Below are 17,722 nucleotides of genomic sequence, written 5' to 3' on the forward strand. Positions count from 1 at the left end.
TGAAGAGGTCTTCAGAAATTTGGTGCAATTGGGCAAGTTTTAATAATGTTTTCATGTCAGCTAGTATTGGCCGCAAGCAAAAGGCTCCTAAAAAATGTATTTAATCATGTGACCCAAATCATGTAACCATTCTATTTCGTGTAAAGGGCACAGTTTTTAACCGATGGTAAACAATGTGAAATGGAACTAGTTAAGGCCACAAAAATACTTAGGATTAGTAAAACATCAGGGATTGGCTTAAAATAAGTCACGTAAAACTACAAAATAAGGCGCAATGGAAAAAGGTCTGTAAACGGTTAGTTTTCAAAATTACTTGTTTTTTACTAGGGACACAAATCCTGGTCTCACCCCCTCGGTGCATCTATACTTTGTCATCTTCCTTCCTTGTTTGCTCTCCAATATTTACTACAGCCACGAGAGGTTGGCGTCTAACAATAAAGATAATTGTGGGTCGTTTTGAGCTACTTGCATAATCCACCCATACGGTCGCTAAAAACTGGTTGCATAATTGACCCATATGGTCGTTTTCTGTGTGGGGATGGGCTGTCTATACATAAACGAGTGTATAGGCAAACACCTGTAAAAGCCAATTTTTACAACTGATTGTAAACAAAACTAACTATCAAGAACCCACTGTTTTAATTGAGTCCCAAAAATCAGATATTTTTTTGAATGAGCATTACAGCCTCATTCAGCCATTAGCGTGGCTGTAGACTCTTGTCTTGTTTAATTGTGGCACAAACTAATACAGTGTATATCATAAAACATAAACTAAAGCATATATTTTGTTTTGTTGTTGACAGAAACACATGTAAAACATAGCAATCTGTTTATATTTTTAACCTCTTCTACCCCATTGACCTACTGGCGGAACAGTTAGTATAAACTCTTGCTATACAGCCACACTTTGTTGAAACTGTTGAAGATTTATTCTAAATTCTAGTGAAAGTGCCCAAAGATACTTCAGGTTGAATTTTGAGAGAAATTTGTATGTAAATAATTCGCAAGACTATCATTTCCAAAGCATGGAGTCTTGGGTTTGAATATTTCACAAAGTGTAAACATTATATTTTTTATGGTTTTACCCTCACCATGCAGGCGACACTCCAGATGTCAGCAGGCGGGCCATACTCAGATCCCAGTAAAACCTCCAGTGAGCGATACTGACGAGTCTGAATCTCCTCACAGAAATGTTTGTACTGGGACAAGAAAGAGAAATAGACAAAGCAGACAGAAAAATTTCATTTTAAGCTTGTAGTGCATGTTTCAACACAATGTTATGTGCAGATTTCTTTAACCCTAACCCTTTTTGACTATTGAACCCCTATATGATACCAAATTCCTTGTAAAGAAATGAAGAAATAAAAAAACACAACATATTCAGCACTCAGGCTAATGCAATATGTTAAAGCTGCTGTAGGTAAGATTGTGAAGATCCAGGACTTTGCCAACAAATTTGAACATCGACAACTTCTCAGTCCCTCCCCCCTTTCTGCTGCAGCCCAAACCGTCTCCTAAGCCCCGCCCTCACAAGGGAGTGTGACAGAACTGCCGGCATGTCAGACAACATTTTCAATAACTAAACACTAACACAATGTTAACTTTACTCACCAACAGTAAAACGATGCTAACTAGCAGGCTAGCGTTAGCCATTTCAGAATAATATCTGACCGACCACTGTGCAAACGTTACAATTATCCTCACCAACATAGCTTTGTGGACTTTTGACTACTAATAACCAAGTGAAAGATAAATCATTCATGGTAATTATGTTACCTGTCGAGAAGAAATGTGGCTACATCTGCATCGTTCTTCAGATCTTTAAAATCCTGCAGCTCACACCACCTCTGAAAAGCCACTCCAATATTCACCCGAGTTTGGGGAAACCTTTCTGCAGCTCTTGCGCAAGGAGGGGGGAGGGGAGAACGCTCTTATATGCGTGTACGTCTCTGAGCAGTGATTGACAGGCAGATAGACACCCCCTGTGGCCCTGATTGGAGAAAATCAACCGGGAGCGGTGGAATTTTGCCAATCGCACTACAGGCTGTAGGTGGTGCCAGAGGAGCTGGATTTTTTTTTATATTACATAATTCATGTAGTTCTACTGGAACATAGGGTCAGTTTCAGAAAATATGACAGAAAGTTAGTTTTATAAGACTTACCTACTGCATCTTTAAACATTATAATGCCTGTATGTAAAGTAAAGAGAAAATACTGACCACCCAGCAGGAGCTGCCCAGGTCAGCAATCTTCACTGTAATTTCCTTTAAACTGTGTGGGTTCAATTGCTCCTTCTCTGAAAGAAACAACAAGAAATCACATATTAAAATTCAATATAATATATAATATATATACAAAAAGTTGTATAAGAAATTCTAATATTGGTTAGTTTAGTCTATCTCTGATCATTTGGGTAGGATGCATTTGCTTGATTACATGTTAATTACTTTTACTAAGGCTTTAAGCCTAAGCTTTTATTAATAGAATTTTATAGAATCTTTTTCTTATTTAGTTTCTTTTTTTCAGTTAACATTAACATTAACAACATGTGCAGGCATGGCTGCTCAGACAGCTCAGCTGAAACTGTCCAGCTTTGAGACTTCACTGTTAAGCAATCTCCAGCATCTGTAGCAATAAAAAAAAAACTGTGCCTATGGAATTGGCGTCTTTCCTAGTCAGTAGAGAGGAGGGGTTGCTCAACCCTGCTGGTACTGGTACTTTGTGGGACTGCTCCTCCAGACACAGCAGGATGTTCTCAGGCTTGATGTCTGTGTGGATGATTTTACACTGAGCGTGAAGATAGTCCAGGCCCTGCAGAACCTAAAGAAAACCCAAACATGATGTTACCTTCCATACAAAGTGCACCAAATTGATCCACTTAAATGAAGATACTTCTTTGCATGATCTTAATTTCTTAGGTATTTGCAGTTCTTTACCTGAGTGAGTATGTGTTTGACCGAAGGCCGCGTCAGTCCAGGATTTCCAAAACATAGCTGCCATTCTCTCAGGTCAGGCCCCAACAGCTCCAGCACCAGGCACATGTCTAACCACAAGGCATTAAGGTCAGTTTTACATGTCTAGAAAGCTACTGGCTAGCAGTATTCACTGTATGATGCAATGCAATACTGCCAACATAATGCTACATATCTGTTGTGACATATCTGAAAACAACTCTCTGTTAAGAGTTTGCAGAGATAAGTAATTTAGGAGATTTATTCATTTTATCATAGGCTAGTCAATTTTGACTGTGTGGCCATGCATTTTAGTGGCTCTTTTAGACACACAAGTACACACGGTGTCAGGTTTAGAGTGTGTGTCCAAGAAATGACAGTCTGTAAAAAGGATACGGACCCCGTTGACCCCGGCCAGCTTGAACTCATCTAGCAGCTGAACGATCCTTTGACTGGAGGGATGCCGACTCGTAGGACCACTAGCCTGATTAAAGAGAGGGGGAGCAGTGAGAGAAAGAAGCTAAAGAAGGCTAACAATAATGACAGGGAGAAAAATAGAGAGGAAAAGCATTTGGTATTTTTGTAAATAGCAAGTTAGTAATGGTGAGGGCATTGTAGAGAGAAAAATAGAAAGGTGGAAGGGGAGATGGTTGACAAGGCAAATTGAGAAGACAAATCAAGAGAAATAACATTTGACAGAAAGAGTAAGACATGTTAGAGAGGAGAAACACAGCGGGTCACTGACGCATCGTAGGAGAGCAAGTTCATCCTGTCCTGCTTGAGTGAAGCCAGCTCCGCTCTTCAGCACCTTCACAGCAACGCGCCGCCCTAGCCTGCCAACACAGACACCGGATCAGCTCTGCTCAGATACAGGACAGAATAGTCCACTCTTTGCCGAATCCATGAAAGCTGTGTTTTAGTGTCATACAAACATGTATTTTATTATCTTCGGAAAATAATCATCATGAGAAACAACATGTCAAGTTGTGTTGGACTAATGGAACCATTTGTAACGGACTATACATAAATTATAAGAGAGGAAAAGAAATGGGGGTATGGTTATGCATATATGAACATATATTCTTAGGGTAGTCAGATTTTCTTCTTAATATTTCAGCTTATCCTGCTCATGCTACTATTGTAATAGTCATGGTGACTGGTCAGGATGTGTCCATTTTGTTTAAATATCAATATGATATCAAAACAGCAGTGACCTGAATGTAGCCGTTTCAAATCTGTGTCATTTCAATATTTCTTTATCCAAAACACAGGGTCACAGTAGAGACTCATTTGGTTAGTTACTGTAAACTGTTACACACAGTCCAGTTTATTACATGAGCTTGTTATTGGGTGTCAAGGTAATTATTTACAATTGTATTAACAATAAATGATATATTACACTTTACACTGTTGTGTGAAAAGTTGTATTTTAATTCATATCTATAAATTAGCTTCCAGACCACAAAGCGAAAAGGTTAAAAAGTGGTCTTGCAATTTTTCACCATAGAAACATCAAGCTAACCTATTGATGCAACACACAGTGAGCTAGCTAGTTGTACGTTAGTTAACTCTGTAGGTAAATTTGTGCCCACGATTTTCTTTTTTTAATCCATACTATATATAGTGGATGTGGTGGTGTCAGGTCATATAACTTTACTATAAATGTGGACGTATGTTCCCAGCTTTAAGAAATACATAGCCATGCTGTGTAAACCGATGAGCAAGACTTTTGACTTGACTTTATTATAGTTCGCTTACTATAGCTGGCAATATAGACTGGAAGTTCAGAAACAAAAATGGACACGGAGCAAATGAAAGAATGGTTGGGCGGCATGAGGTCATTAATTCAAGCTCAACAATCTTTTTATTAGAGAATTGATGGAATCAATTTAAATTTGTCCTGTTTAAAATAAGTTGCTAATCCCAATTCTAATGTACACATTGATGGCAATTGTGAAAAGTATTCCATTGATATAATCACATTTTAATCAGATTACTTTTCTAAATCAAGAGGATGGACCAATGAATATACTAATACTGCCAATAAGGGTCTTGCTTTTTATTTTTTAAGTAAAATTTAAGATTCCACCCCCCACCCTGATTATTTGTGTACAGTCCCTAATTAAAACTACCTGAGGTCCAGACACAGCCAGACAGTGGAGAAATAGCCCCAGCCCAGTTTGGACACCACCTGGTATCTTCTGTTGAAGGTGTCACCTATCTGGACAGGGTGGTAACCCCCTGAGGAGATCAAAACAAAAGAAATCTTACGTTCACACCGCAAGTCTTAATGCCTGATTCTGGTTTTTTGCTCAGATCCGATTTTTTGTTTGGCTGTTCAAAATGTTTGTGTAATGGCAGCCATAACATCAATGTTATGGCTGCAAATTCACTACAGAGGTCTGTGTGACCGGACGGCCAATTTGCACGTCAGGACCGCTACGGGCCTCCACCACTCTGGCTTTGCCCTCGCACACGCTCCACCTCCCCCGGCGGTGCGGCAACTCGGGCCGGTGGTGCGCCCGACCCCGAGGGACCGCGACCCCGACTTGCGAGCGCGTTAAACTCCTTGGTCCGTGTTTACAGGCGGGTCGGGGGGGGGGCTTGCCGACATCACCTTTTTACGTGAGCCGATCCCCGCCCTGGCGATGCGACGCGCGGTTGGGTAACAATGAGGACAGTCCGCCCCGGTTAACAGCCGCACTGGAAGCAGGGGGCCCCGCCCCTCCCCGCGGGGAGAGAGGGCGCAGCGAGGGTTTTTGAGGTAAAAGTCACATCAAATCCGCCTTGGCTGTTCACACTGCGGTCGCATTGAAAAAAATCAGATCTGGGTCGGATTCAGGACCACATGTGGAAGTGGCCTGAATCTGATCTGAAAAAATCAGATCTGGGCTAGATTTGAGTGTTCACACTACTTCTGAAGAAGCCTGACCTGGTCACTTGACCCCCAAAAAATCGGATTTGGGCAACTTTGGCCTGCAGTCGGAACGTAGCCAAATCATCTATTATTTAACGGTTAGTATTATTCCATAACTGAAATGTGAATCCTTTACAACATACAGTATGCATCTTTTCACGTGGTGTTTAAAAAGCGTGGAGTGAAAGGACTAAAATGTGGCATTAATGCTATTTCTGGCATTACAAATTCCTCTAAGCTATAACATGTCTGTAGCCAGGGAGTAATACATGTAAATCTCCCAGCGGGACACTGAAACATTTTAATGCATAAGCCTAACTGTTTTCTTTCAGCCAGCATTGCACAAAGATCTTGGACATTGTCAGAGATCTTAAAATTGAATCTCTACTTTTTTTTAATTTAAAGGGAACATCATATAAGGTGGTAATATGATTTATTCCTGTGTCAGGTATATGGGGTATGATACAACACGAGGTACAAGCAGAGACCTGAATAGTTGGCAGGGAAGGAAAAATTATGTCAGGATGCCATGTTGGCAAAAAAGTATTGCAGGGAAAAGTGATATATAAAAAGAGACGAACAAAAGTTGAGTGGGTTGAGTGTTTTAGAGATGTCAGCTAAATAAATATTGTGGTTGCAATTCTTTATTCACCAATACATCGCCTATACATACCGGTACATCACCTATACATCACTGCCTATACATTGTATATAATAATGTCAAAAAATGTTTTAGTCCTTGCTTGCACTGTGGCTTGAGGGCGCCATTGGTCCAGACTGAAATATCTCTACAAATATTGAATGGATGGTATTGAAATTTTGTGCTAACCCTGATGATCTCCAATGACTATCAGAATCTAAAAGAATTGTTTCAGACATATCTGGACAGGCTTGTCTTATTTGAAGCAATATACTGTAGCTACAACTTCATCAAGAAAGGCCGTACTGTATGATAAATATAACAGCAACCTGTTCCCATATAGACCCTTTGCAAACACGTGACCACGACCACGTGACGACGCCATGACGGACGGCGGAATCACTGGAAGCACAAGCTAAACCGTGTAGTAGCAGAAAGTTAAATTTTTTTCAATCAGTTTGAAATAAACAACACTAAATAAACTGTAATAATAATAATACTATCTTCTTCTTTATGGCTTCTTCTATTGAACAACAAGTTGTCGTGCCGTTATCGGTCAAGGTAGGGCACCTGGTGGTAGGTTCTCACAAAGAGTGGTATTTGGAGAAGTTGGAGATCGCAGGATTGGATACCAACCCTTACCTTCTTCCTCCCTCCGTTTTCACGGACCTCATTAAATCGCAGAGTCTGCCCGACTTCAGTCCACACGATCTGTACCACTAGCCTATGTGGTAAACGGGGTATCCCCATACACTGGTGCTCAAAGCTTTTAAACACATCGAGGATTTTGGCGTTTCATAACACCGAGACAGTTAGCTGCCCTCTGAGCCGAGCCAACTACTGTATAACACAGCTTTGACTCACACGAAAGATTGTGATCAAACTGTAAATGTGAATAACTTGTACTAACATTTGAATTTCCCTTCTTATTAAAAGGCAACTTCTGAGCAGGCTAGTGTATTTCAACAGCTGACTTCGGGTATAAATAACACAAGTTATCTTGGAAGCTAACGTTAGCTAGCAACCACCGGTTGAGCGCCATGCAAAGTCTGCAGCCAGCAGCAAAGACAAACTCCCAAAAGAGCAACATAAAGTGAAATTGAAGGGAAGTTGTGCACCATTCAAATACGAAGACAAACGGAGTCTGTGTGGTCTGTTGTTGTTATCACTTTAAGATAATTAAACTTAACTTACCTAACTAAATAGAAGCGGTTTAGGCAGGCTAACGCGCTAGCATTACGTGGCTAATTGTTAGCTAGCTCTACGTTAAGAGTGATTTAATATGGGCCAGTTTGTGAAACATTAAATATCGGAGGAACCTTAGAAGGAACAGACATAACACAAAGCCCAACACACAACAAGAAATAACCATTTTATTATATGAGCGAAGTCGTACGCGTTTGACTTGCCGTCCGTACCATAGACAGTAGGTCCGTACAGCATAGCTCTTCCGCCGTCCGCCATGGCGTTCATAATTTGCGCGAGTAGAGCGTGACGTCACGTGCAAAGGGTCCATAGCTGAAGACTGTAGAGATTTCAAACCGTTTCCCACCTGAGCCAGCTGATGCCACAGTCTGCTTTGTTTATGAAATCAGTTGCGCTACCTCGAACAGGCTGCTCTCAGGGGACGGACAGGCCGAGGATAGAAGTGTGGTGACATTGGCAGCGGTGAATGAGTACATCTGCAGATGATAAGAGTGAGTTAAGAGACTGTGCTGTACCATAACAGTATTCTCTGGGGTCCTCAGAGTCCTGGCTGTCCTTTGGATCCAGCTGCTCATGGCATCCTAGGGCCTCAAAGTTATTAGACGACTTTGCTTCGCTCCTACACACACACACACACACACACACACACACACACACACAAAGTCACATGAAGACTTGACTCCTTTACTGCCTGTACATCCTCTGCATACAGTCCATGCATGTGTTGCTGGGTGCAGCCAGGAGAGTTTAACTACTTTTAGATTTTCACATAGACTGAGCTGAGAGTGGACAAGCAGCATCAGAAGTTGCACTATTTCTGACCCAACTGTAAATCATTTTGCAACCTGATAACTCTGCATCCCAGCTGCTTTAGATATCGACTGTAGAAACGGTTGGGTCACGTCATGTCTGAGAGTGCTGAACACAGGTTTAGATTTCTGTGTGGCTGGAGGGACGTGGGTTTGATGTGAGATATGGCGCACTTGTTCTTAGATTTACTGACCATAGTAGAAAGTGCAGGATTTCACATTTTTTAAACAGTTCGATGATTGCTAATTTTCTTTTCTTTTTTCCTTCAAAATGTGACATATGAAGACTTGTGAGGACTTGACCCTTTGATATTGTGTCTTAAATTCTAAAATACCATTAAGGTCACTCAGGTGATGTCCAAAACAATTCCAGCATGTTTTATTTTATTTTTTTGTGCCTTGCTAAACGTAACTGCTCCAAACTGCATTGCTGTGGTCATGGAGAAAAAAATAAATAAAAAGTTTATGAGCCGAGCTGCATTTTGATGACATCAAGCAATAATTCAAGGTTGTATAAAAAAAAAAAAAAAAAAAAAAAAAAAGAAAATGCTACGATAAGCTGTTTCCACCATAAGTCAAACACACGGACAGTGTTGTTTACATCCAATAACATTCCAGGTTCTAAACCCAACGTGTCTGATGATAAATTACCCAGTTTTTTTCCAGTGTGTTAAGTGCAATGACCAGATTTTTCTACAGTATCACAGGTAAAAGAAGTCCAATACTTACGTGTGATTCTGATGAGCAGCTATATCCGCGGCGGAGCGGGGACTCCTCTGCATGGTGTGCATTGTTCAGCAGATGTAGCCTGCAGACACAGCACATCAGAGCTGATTGTCTTATTTTCAAAACTGGTGGATATCTGAAGCCTGCAGAGGTCAGCTACAGGAGCAATAGCAAGTAAAACTGCAGCACCTTTAATGTCGCACCACTTGAAAACAGTTGAGCAGCTGAGAGATAAGGGGGGTGGGGGGGTGGTCCCGGTACTGTAGCTCTCTCAGGAGGCTGGGAACGCCAGCAGCAGTAGTCAGCAGGGTCTAAACATGGAAATCCCCAGCAGCCTCCTCATTCACTGCCACTGCCAGGCCTTTATGTCATTTATGTCTTTCGCTGATCTTACAGTTGGTGTCTCTCTGTATCTCTCTATCCCTCGATTTCTCTTTGTCTGCTACTGTGGGAGAGCCATGACAGAGATCAGAGGCACGACAAGATAAGAGGAGTGTTGCGTGAGGCCAAACACACAGAGGAAGGAGAGAGAGTGACAGCTGCGGATTTTTTCCCCCCCTCTGTCTCACGGGGAGTTTGACCTTTGGGCCACCGGGATCAGATTGCTAAACCTGGCTTGAGAATGGGATCCCCGTCCTCCAACAAGATATAAAGTTTCACAATAAAGTCATTAAAACAAATGTATTTATGAAATTGGGCATCCATTCCTGTCCTTTTCTTATCTGTAATGTTACCCATTAGACACTGGCACTTGGAGGGATAGATCCCAGGTGTGAACAAGTGTTAACTATAATATAAAGGACTTTTCCGCTAAATAATTACATATAAACTGTACCCATAAAACCCATACATTTTAAATTTTTTTTGAAGAAGTGGAAAAACACATTCTGCCTGAAAACACATGGTGTCATTTTTCTAAATATACATGCAACAGTTTCAAACTGTGTGTGTGTGTGTGTGTGTGTGTGTGTGTGTGTGTGTGTGTGTGTGTGTGTGTGTGTGTGTGTGTGTGCGTTCAGCAAACTTTCCACTTCCCAAAGCCTGATTCTCTGCTCTCTGTTGCCAACGCCACACTGTTAACACTCCCTCTCTGACATGGCACAAGATTTCCTGGCTGATACGGCCGAGCCAAAGGGCTGCTGGGTAATACAGCACTGAGCACATACTGAGAGAGAGAGAGAGAGAGAGAGAGAGAGCGAGCGAGAGAGAGAGAGAGAGAGAGAGAGAGAGCGAGAGAGAGAGAGAGAGAGAGAGAGAGATTGATTGTGTTGAAGGGGGAAAAAATGAGAGGTGAGATGTGTGTTTGTGTATGTGTGGGGTGTGATGGGACTTAAATGTGAGAACACTTGGCCTTCACCTCTCAGATATTGAGGGCCTCTCGACCTCACAGGGATAACTGTTCATAGTCAGATGACACGTTATCACAGGTCCTTATGTGGGCCTCTTAACTATTCTGACTATAGAGCACACTGTGGCTGAAGTGGTGGACTTGAATTGTGGGCTTGTAACCAACATGGTGGAATGGACTGAACAATGACATCAAACAGAGCCATAATATCATTCAGTTCAGAAATAGATTAAAGAAATCAATCAATCAATAGAAAAGAATAGACCGAAACATAGGAATGGAATTGTAATGTAAAGGTATCGTTGTATATTGTTGTGAGTTATTGTAAAACCTGAAAGATTGTATGCTGTAGTTGCATATCTATTTGTTTTGTAATAATATGATATTTTGCAGTAGGGGCAGGACCTTATAAGCTATTTGTTTCCGCCTTCCACGAAGCAGCTCGATTGGTTGAGACCTGGTTAGTGGTTAAGGTTAGGATAGCTGATTGGTCAGGGGATAGGACCTTTACAAATGGGGTTACGTTACCTCGCGTAAGCATGGACGCCTGGCCAATAAATGGTATTGAAGAGCGGGTCTTGGCGCAGCCATAGTGGGATTCGTAATATCACTGTCCGGAGACCGTTATGGTAATATCCGGGGAAGACAGCGACAGCGGAAACAGCTGATCAGTGATGTAAGCTATGCTCAGTGTTCGCTACCACAGAACTGATCATCTGGCAAACGCATTTCCATATCCCATTAAGCGCATTAACTCTTTTTCCACAAAGGCAAAAACCATCACAAGCAAGCATAACATTTCTTTTCGAACAAGTGAGTATGTTCTAGCACATTTTTCTAATCTTTTTCTAACACAGTACTTCAAAATGCGCATTAAAATAGGGCTAGTGAGGTGCCAAGGAGCAACTTTTATTTATTTATTTTTTTTAAGATAATTTTTGCGCCATTTTAGGCCTTTATTGACAGGACCGCTGAAGAAACGAAAGCGGAGAGAGAGGGGGGAATGACATGCAGCAAAGGGCCGCAGGTCGGAGTCAAACCCGCGCCTGCTGCGTCAAGGAGTAAACCTCTATATATGGGCGCCTGCTCTACCAACTGAGCTATCTGGGCACCCGGGAGCAACTTTTTTTAAATGAAATCTCAATGAATGAATTACATGAACACTTGTTGGCCCCGAGAGTTGTGAAGTTAACTACAGTCTATAGTGAGACTATTGTTAGTGGTGAAGGTACATTTTCAATGGTCAACCTACGTATATGATACAAAATTTCAAAAATAACTAAATGCTATTAGCTTCAACAAAGCAGTTTTTCTGGGCTGTTGTATTGCATCGTATTAGAGTGTGCAGGTTTTTTTTTTCAGTTTTACCTCTGACCCTTCATACTAAGTTCATATTTCATGATATAACCAGACATTTATCATCAACACTGAACACGTAATAATGTGTGAAGGCAGCTGGTCGATTCATCTTCTTGTTGCTGTAGTTGTAAAGTTTTTCAAACCATAAATAAATCATGTTGTTAGTGTTGGAGGAACAACGCTACAGAACAGCCTTATGCCAATTAACGGAAGACACACTCAAGGATACATAACCTAAGTTCACACATACACAAACACATTTCCATATACTATACACATGCACACCCACACACACACACTCTGCCTCTCCTTCAATTTGGCCTGTCTGACCCACACCCCTGTCTAGAGCGAAACGTGGCCTGCATTCATTTGCTACGATGCTGCTGCTAATTTAAGACCCACACACTGATCCTACTTAAGCGCTTGAACACACACACACACACACACACACACACACACACACACACACACACACACACACACACACACACACACACACACACACACACACACACACACACACACACACACACACACACACACACACACACTTCCTTGGGTGCCCAGATTTCACAGATTTGAGATTTCATCACCCTCCAGCCACACAAAAAAGAAAACTAACCTTCAGTTGTCACTGGGCATTCACACACTGGAAGTCACATGAATGTGTATCTATTTTACAGATAGTCTTCTGACAATGATACTTTTAACTGTTGCCTGTGCACAAACGTTGACAAGGATTTTGAATTATTTGGGATTCGATCAGCCTATGCATGGTTAAGCATTACCAGCTGTGTGTGACAGGTGTTCATACTTTATAAGCAGAGGATGCCCAAATATGGAGTTCCCAGCCGTAGGTGATTGGCCCTTGTCATGGTAAACACTTTGACATTTCACAGAAGGAAATGCACAGGTGTACAGTAACTTATAGCATTGGTCATGGCTGCAAATGGGCCGTGTCACTTTGAAAATACTGCAGTAAAGTGCAGAAAGCTCTTTGTCCCACATGATTCTTTGGATTAGGGTGTAACTTTGGTTTGAGAAGTGTGTGTGTGTGTGTGTGTGTGTGTTTGTGGAGGGGGGGGGGCAAAACAGAGGGTCTGGGGTCTTCCACCAGAAGATTTTTTTTTTTGATTTTGAATCCCATTTCCTGCATTTCGCCATATATTAATAAGGACTATGGTGAATCAATATCCAGGAAATGATTTGAGTTGACCATAATGATAACTATGCCATAAAGAATAGTAGACTACTAAACTATGTATAAGAAAAATATGTCTTACTTTCTTTATAGCTTAAAATAGGGACCAATCACAGAGACTTATAAATAAAATAAAGTGTGAGCTACAATCAACATGCCCAACTGGAAAGTAATAGCAAAATAAATTCAGACATTCACTGACATCAGGACCACTTTATTGCATCACATTAAGTTGTTGTTAGGTTCATCCTATCAATTAGTAAGAGAACACTAAATTCAGGATTACTTAAGAGCAGTATGTATCTACAGGAACAAGGTAAAACATCACAACTGAGCTTTGCATACGCAAGTAAGCCACAAGCAACACTAATGTGCAAAGTGTTTTTTGAATGTACAAAATAATCACTTGCAACATTAAAAATCAGATTTCACTATTGCTTCTAAAATTGTTGCAAAATATTAAAAAAGGTGAGATTCAACCTGTATCAGAATTTGGATTTTGACTTGTAGTAACTCCTCACGACTATATTAAGAGTCAACATTCAACGGACAAAAAGAAACATAACATTTATTACCATAATATAAAAAAATGTTTGTAAAAAGTTTCTCACCTTCTCTCATTCTCTTAAAAAAAAACATGATGTAGCATCTGATTTAGGGGGGCATAACCACTATTATTTCATATGTCCGAAAACAATATCCAATGACATATGCAATAGAATAAATACAAAATAAATTAAATTGAAGAAAAAAATAAATAGTAAAAGAGTGGTATCCCGGAGTGACAGGGAACACAGGCGTCTTTGTTTATTAATCATATTATCTGATTTAAATCTTGAGAGAAAGGGAAAAATTTCTAAAAGATAAAGTGCAGCTTTGCTCTGCCGTGACACTGTTCAGGAATCCACTTTGACACCAAAAACTTAAATGCTAATTAAAGCTTAGGGCTCCTGCACACTGGCTGCGTGGTGTGAGCGGGTCAGCTGTGTGGCGTGTCCGATAATATTTCGGCTCCCCTGTTAACAGGTTAGAGCTCGCGCACTGCCTGCGTGACACGCACGTCTCCGGTGCGGCCAAAAACGCGTGCATGCTAGAAAAAGGACCGACGCCCATTTTTCACTCGACACGCAAGCGCCTTGGAAGCGTTTCCAGGCTAAATAGAATACGAAAAGATGTTTATATGTCATTTAATAAATGACATTTTGATGTTTGAAAGTCTCTAGGTTTTGATGTAAGTGCAGACATAAATGTCATTTTTAAAAATAATAATAAATAATTATCGATTTTAGTATCGTTAAGTATTGCACCTGTCAATACAGAACAAAATATTCTGTAGCCTATTTCGCCGTCAATTGACAAAATAAAGTTGAGGAACTTATTTCATTTCATCAATGGGAAACATACATAGAAAGCTAGACATAGAAAACGCCACGCCGCCGCCACGCAACGGACACTCAACAGAAACGCCACGCTCACGCCACGCAGCCAGTGTGCAGGAGGCCTTAGAATCAGGGCACAGTGGCTCTCTCGGTGTGAAAAGGTTTGTGTGAAGAACTGATAATTAGCAGCAATCCAACCATCCAGTGGAGACATTGGTTTACTCCTTATCCTTCAGCATGAAAAATCCCATAATATTAAAGGCTCTTAGTAAGAGTTACACACTTGATTTCAATTGCAAAATGGGACTTTGGTGTATTAAAGTGGGGACGAGACAACAAATCACGTACTGATGTAGGAAAGATTGTAAATCCAAAAACGGAATATAATGTATAGCGTATAGCAGAAATATCTTAGACATATGGAAGGTCAAACCTGACTTAAATAAAAGTCAAAGCAATTTAAATACATCTATGAAATGCACAAATATGAGAAGTAACTGTTACGGTCAATCACACATGAAAAAAAACATCCTGTGGAAGAAAACATGTTACAAAAATGGAAAACGGGGAAGGGAAATAAATACTGGAGTGGCAGTAAAACAAATATTCCTCACTGCACAAATTAATTTGTGCATTATTTAGATATTTGTGCATTTAATCTTTTAACAAGTCAGGCTTGGTCTTTCATAAGTGATAAGATCACCTTTTTTTTTTTCAATAAATGACTACAGATTTCAGTGGTGCTGTTATAGATTTTGTCAATATGTAACGATCTTACTTTCACGGTTTTCTTGAGGACGGATCGGTTAATGAGTTAGCTATAAGTACCTCTGCCAAATTGTCTGGGGTAATATATATAAAAACAATTGTTTGCAAAAAATGATATCAACATTTGCGGAACATTACCTAAGAAAAGGAACAGTCACAATAGCAGTAGGCCATCGGGAGAAGAAAGCAGGTTGAGAGTCTTCATGTACTACGTCCTCAACAAACGAAATCGACACTCTTACAAAACACTGGTTTTCAGTTTGAACTACAGGCAGCATCTACATATCGCATTAAAAAGGACAACTGGCGTTGCAAAGCTTAAAAAAAATAAAAAATAAAACAAGAAAGTCGACCCGGGGAAACTGTTTACACAGAACAACAAACTGTCCAAAAACCGCTAATTAAACGTCATAGAGTAAGACTTGGTAGAATGATTTAGGGAAGCTAAAAGCAGAATGAAAACAACCTTCAGATACGTTAAGCGGTTGCTCAGGACCTCCACAGCACATTGGCATTACCTGTTCGTCCTTTATCTAAGACTTTGACATAACGTAGTAGAAAACTCCACGGCTGTCGACATGAAAGTCCTCCTTTTCCTTTCTCCTCCTCGTCAATGGTTTCCTTATCCAGCACACCCACTTGCATCCATTCCTCAGCAGAGGACTGATAAGTATAGCTGTAAACTTGCCGGAATGTTCAGTGCAGTTTGTCAACAAAACCTCCAAGTCCACTGAGACACGTGCTGTAGACGCAGAGGAAAAACAGAAAGGCCTCTTTTCATATTACGTCTCCCTTTAGTTTGAATGCAACGTGGGACACAATGTGCTTCATTTCACGATTTCTTGTTGTTTCCCTGCAGAGCGGTGTCACTTTCTTCCCAGTGTTAGGACCTGTGGAAATGTCAAGGGAGTCGTACTGTAGCCCCTGGATACTAAAAAGGAAACATGGCCAGTGTCAGTGATCCCTTTTAAGATAATGTCTCCCTTCACTAAACATCTGTCTTTTTAAAATGATGGAAATCACAGTATGTGCCACAATGATTCTTGTCCTCCTTTGTCTTAAAAAAAAAAAGAAAATACTTTTTTCCTCCAGGAAACAGAATCTTCTCCCATTATTGTCCTCTTTTCCAGGTTAAAGAAAGAAAAAGAAAAAAAACTCCCCTCCTTTGGGTCATAGGTCTGTGACTTTGTTTTCTACAGCAGCAGCTATCTGTTGGAGCCTGTAACCAAGCTGCATCTTCTGGGCTGTGGAGTCCTCTTCCAGGGCTGTGATAATCTGACGGATAATGGAAAGAATGTGTGAAAATCATTACACATATGGATTTGGAATATTGTGTAATTACCTTAAAGAACTTATCCTTTTATAAGTGAAAATTAGGGCAAAGGGAATTTAAGTGTGATATATATATCAATTAGAATATATGTAACTGATCATTTGCTAAAACCCTCCCCTGAATAGCAATTGTCCAATCATAGCTTAGCAACTGTAACTAGGCACATCAGATTTGTCAAGCTGTAGTTTTCTCTTAATGCCGAAGTGGTGTGCATGAGCCTCTAGTAAGAGTAATACTCTGCATTTAAAGATTTTGGAGGGTGGAGTATTTGTCTGCCCTAACATGGGCTGCAATTACTAGCATTCCTGGCTAGTTTACTACCTACTGTGATAACGCCAAGGCCAAAAAACACTTAAGAGACCATTTTTCACGCCAGACATGTTGACATGTCATAGTAGGAAAAGCACATGTGTATTCAAAACCATTAATGATGGCTGCATTCCACTTAGGAGAGGCCCTGGTATTGTGCATGCTGACTCACTGAAAATGCTTGCTGGGACACTTGATGGAATTGAGCCATCGTTAAGGTGATCAATTTCAGTTGTGCTTTTCCTACTATAAGTCAAAATGTCTGCTGTGAAAAAGGTCCATAAACTAACTACAGTAGTTTGTGGGGTTACAGGTTGCCCCATTCACAGCGAGCACATCAACTGTGTAGGACTGCTCAACTATGTGGAAGCTGGTCCTGAATAATATCAGAGTTTAGGGTAACATTAGCAGCTGTGTCCTGCTCTTCTTTGGATTTGGAGAGATTTACACTACAGCAACCCCAGCTAGTGTAACAGGGAAAGAGCTTTACATTCACCGTACATCGTTAGTCCTCACCTAAAAGCATTTTCTCTTGTAACTCTGTTCACTGTTAAAAGTGAACATACCCCTGTTTGGCTTAGCAGGGTTATTCTGGAACAAGATTTCTTTTTTTTTATGTTTTTTTTTTTTTATTTAACTTGTCTTCTACTTGTTTCATTAACTTATGAGGATGCTAACTTTTTGCCTGGGAAATGCAGCATTAGCATCAGTCTTTTGGCGCAATGTCATGTATGTAGCCATCAAGTGCATAATTTACTGAGTTCATGTTTTGAAAC

General features: G+C 40.6%; 2 protein-coding genes across 9 annotated transcripts in view; both read right to left on the reverse strand.

Moving 5' to 3' along the window:
• si:ch211-220i18.4 (SRSF protein kinase 3) overlaps nt 1-12,715 on the reverse strand; it is a 32,301-nt gene extending 19,586 nt beyond the window's left edge. For 2 of the 5 annotated variants that reach the window (XM_028582391.1, XM_028582390.1), the window contains exons 1-9: nt 9,253-9,432; nt 8,230-8,333; nt 5,084-5,192; nt 3,697-3,784; nt 3,348-3,435; nt 2,937-3,043; nt 2,652-2,820; nt 2,220-2,296; nt 1,092-1,199 (exon numbers count right to left, since the gene is read on the reverse strand). In XM_028582391.1, coding sequence (XP_028438192.1) covers nt 1,092-1,199; nt 2,220-2,296; nt 2,652-2,820; nt 2,937-3,043; nt 3,348-3,435; nt 3,697-3,784; nt 5,084-5,192; nt 8,230-8,333; nt 9,253-9,314 — 912 coding nt within the window. In that variant the 5' untranslated portion in view covers nt 9,315-9,432. The other 3 variants (XM_028582388.1, XM_028582386.1, XM_028582389.1) reach the window with 3 other exon arrangements.
• Nucleotides 12,716-14,584: 1,869 nt separating this feature from the next.
• Nucleotides 14,585-17,722, reverse strand: part of LOC114558920 (plexin-B1) — a 76,540-nt gene continuing 73,402 nt past the window's right edge. For all 4 annotated transcript variants that reach the window (XM_028583221.1, XM_028583220.1, XM_028583223.1 and 1 more), the window contains one exon: nt 14,585-16,579. In XM_028583221.1, the coding sequence (XP_028439022.1) occupies nt 16,475-16,579 (105 nt within the window). In that variant the 3' untranslated portion in view covers nt 14,585-16,474. The remainder of the gene's footprint in view (nt 16,580-17,722) is intronic.

The sequence above is a fragment of the Perca flavescens genome, chromosome 7, assembly GCF_004354835.1.
Source record: "Perca flavescens isolate YP-PL-M2 chromosome 7, PFLA_1.0, whole genome shotgun sequence".
Lineage (NCBI taxonomy): Eukaryota > Metazoa > Chordata > Actinopteri > Perciformes > Percidae > Perca > Perca flavescens.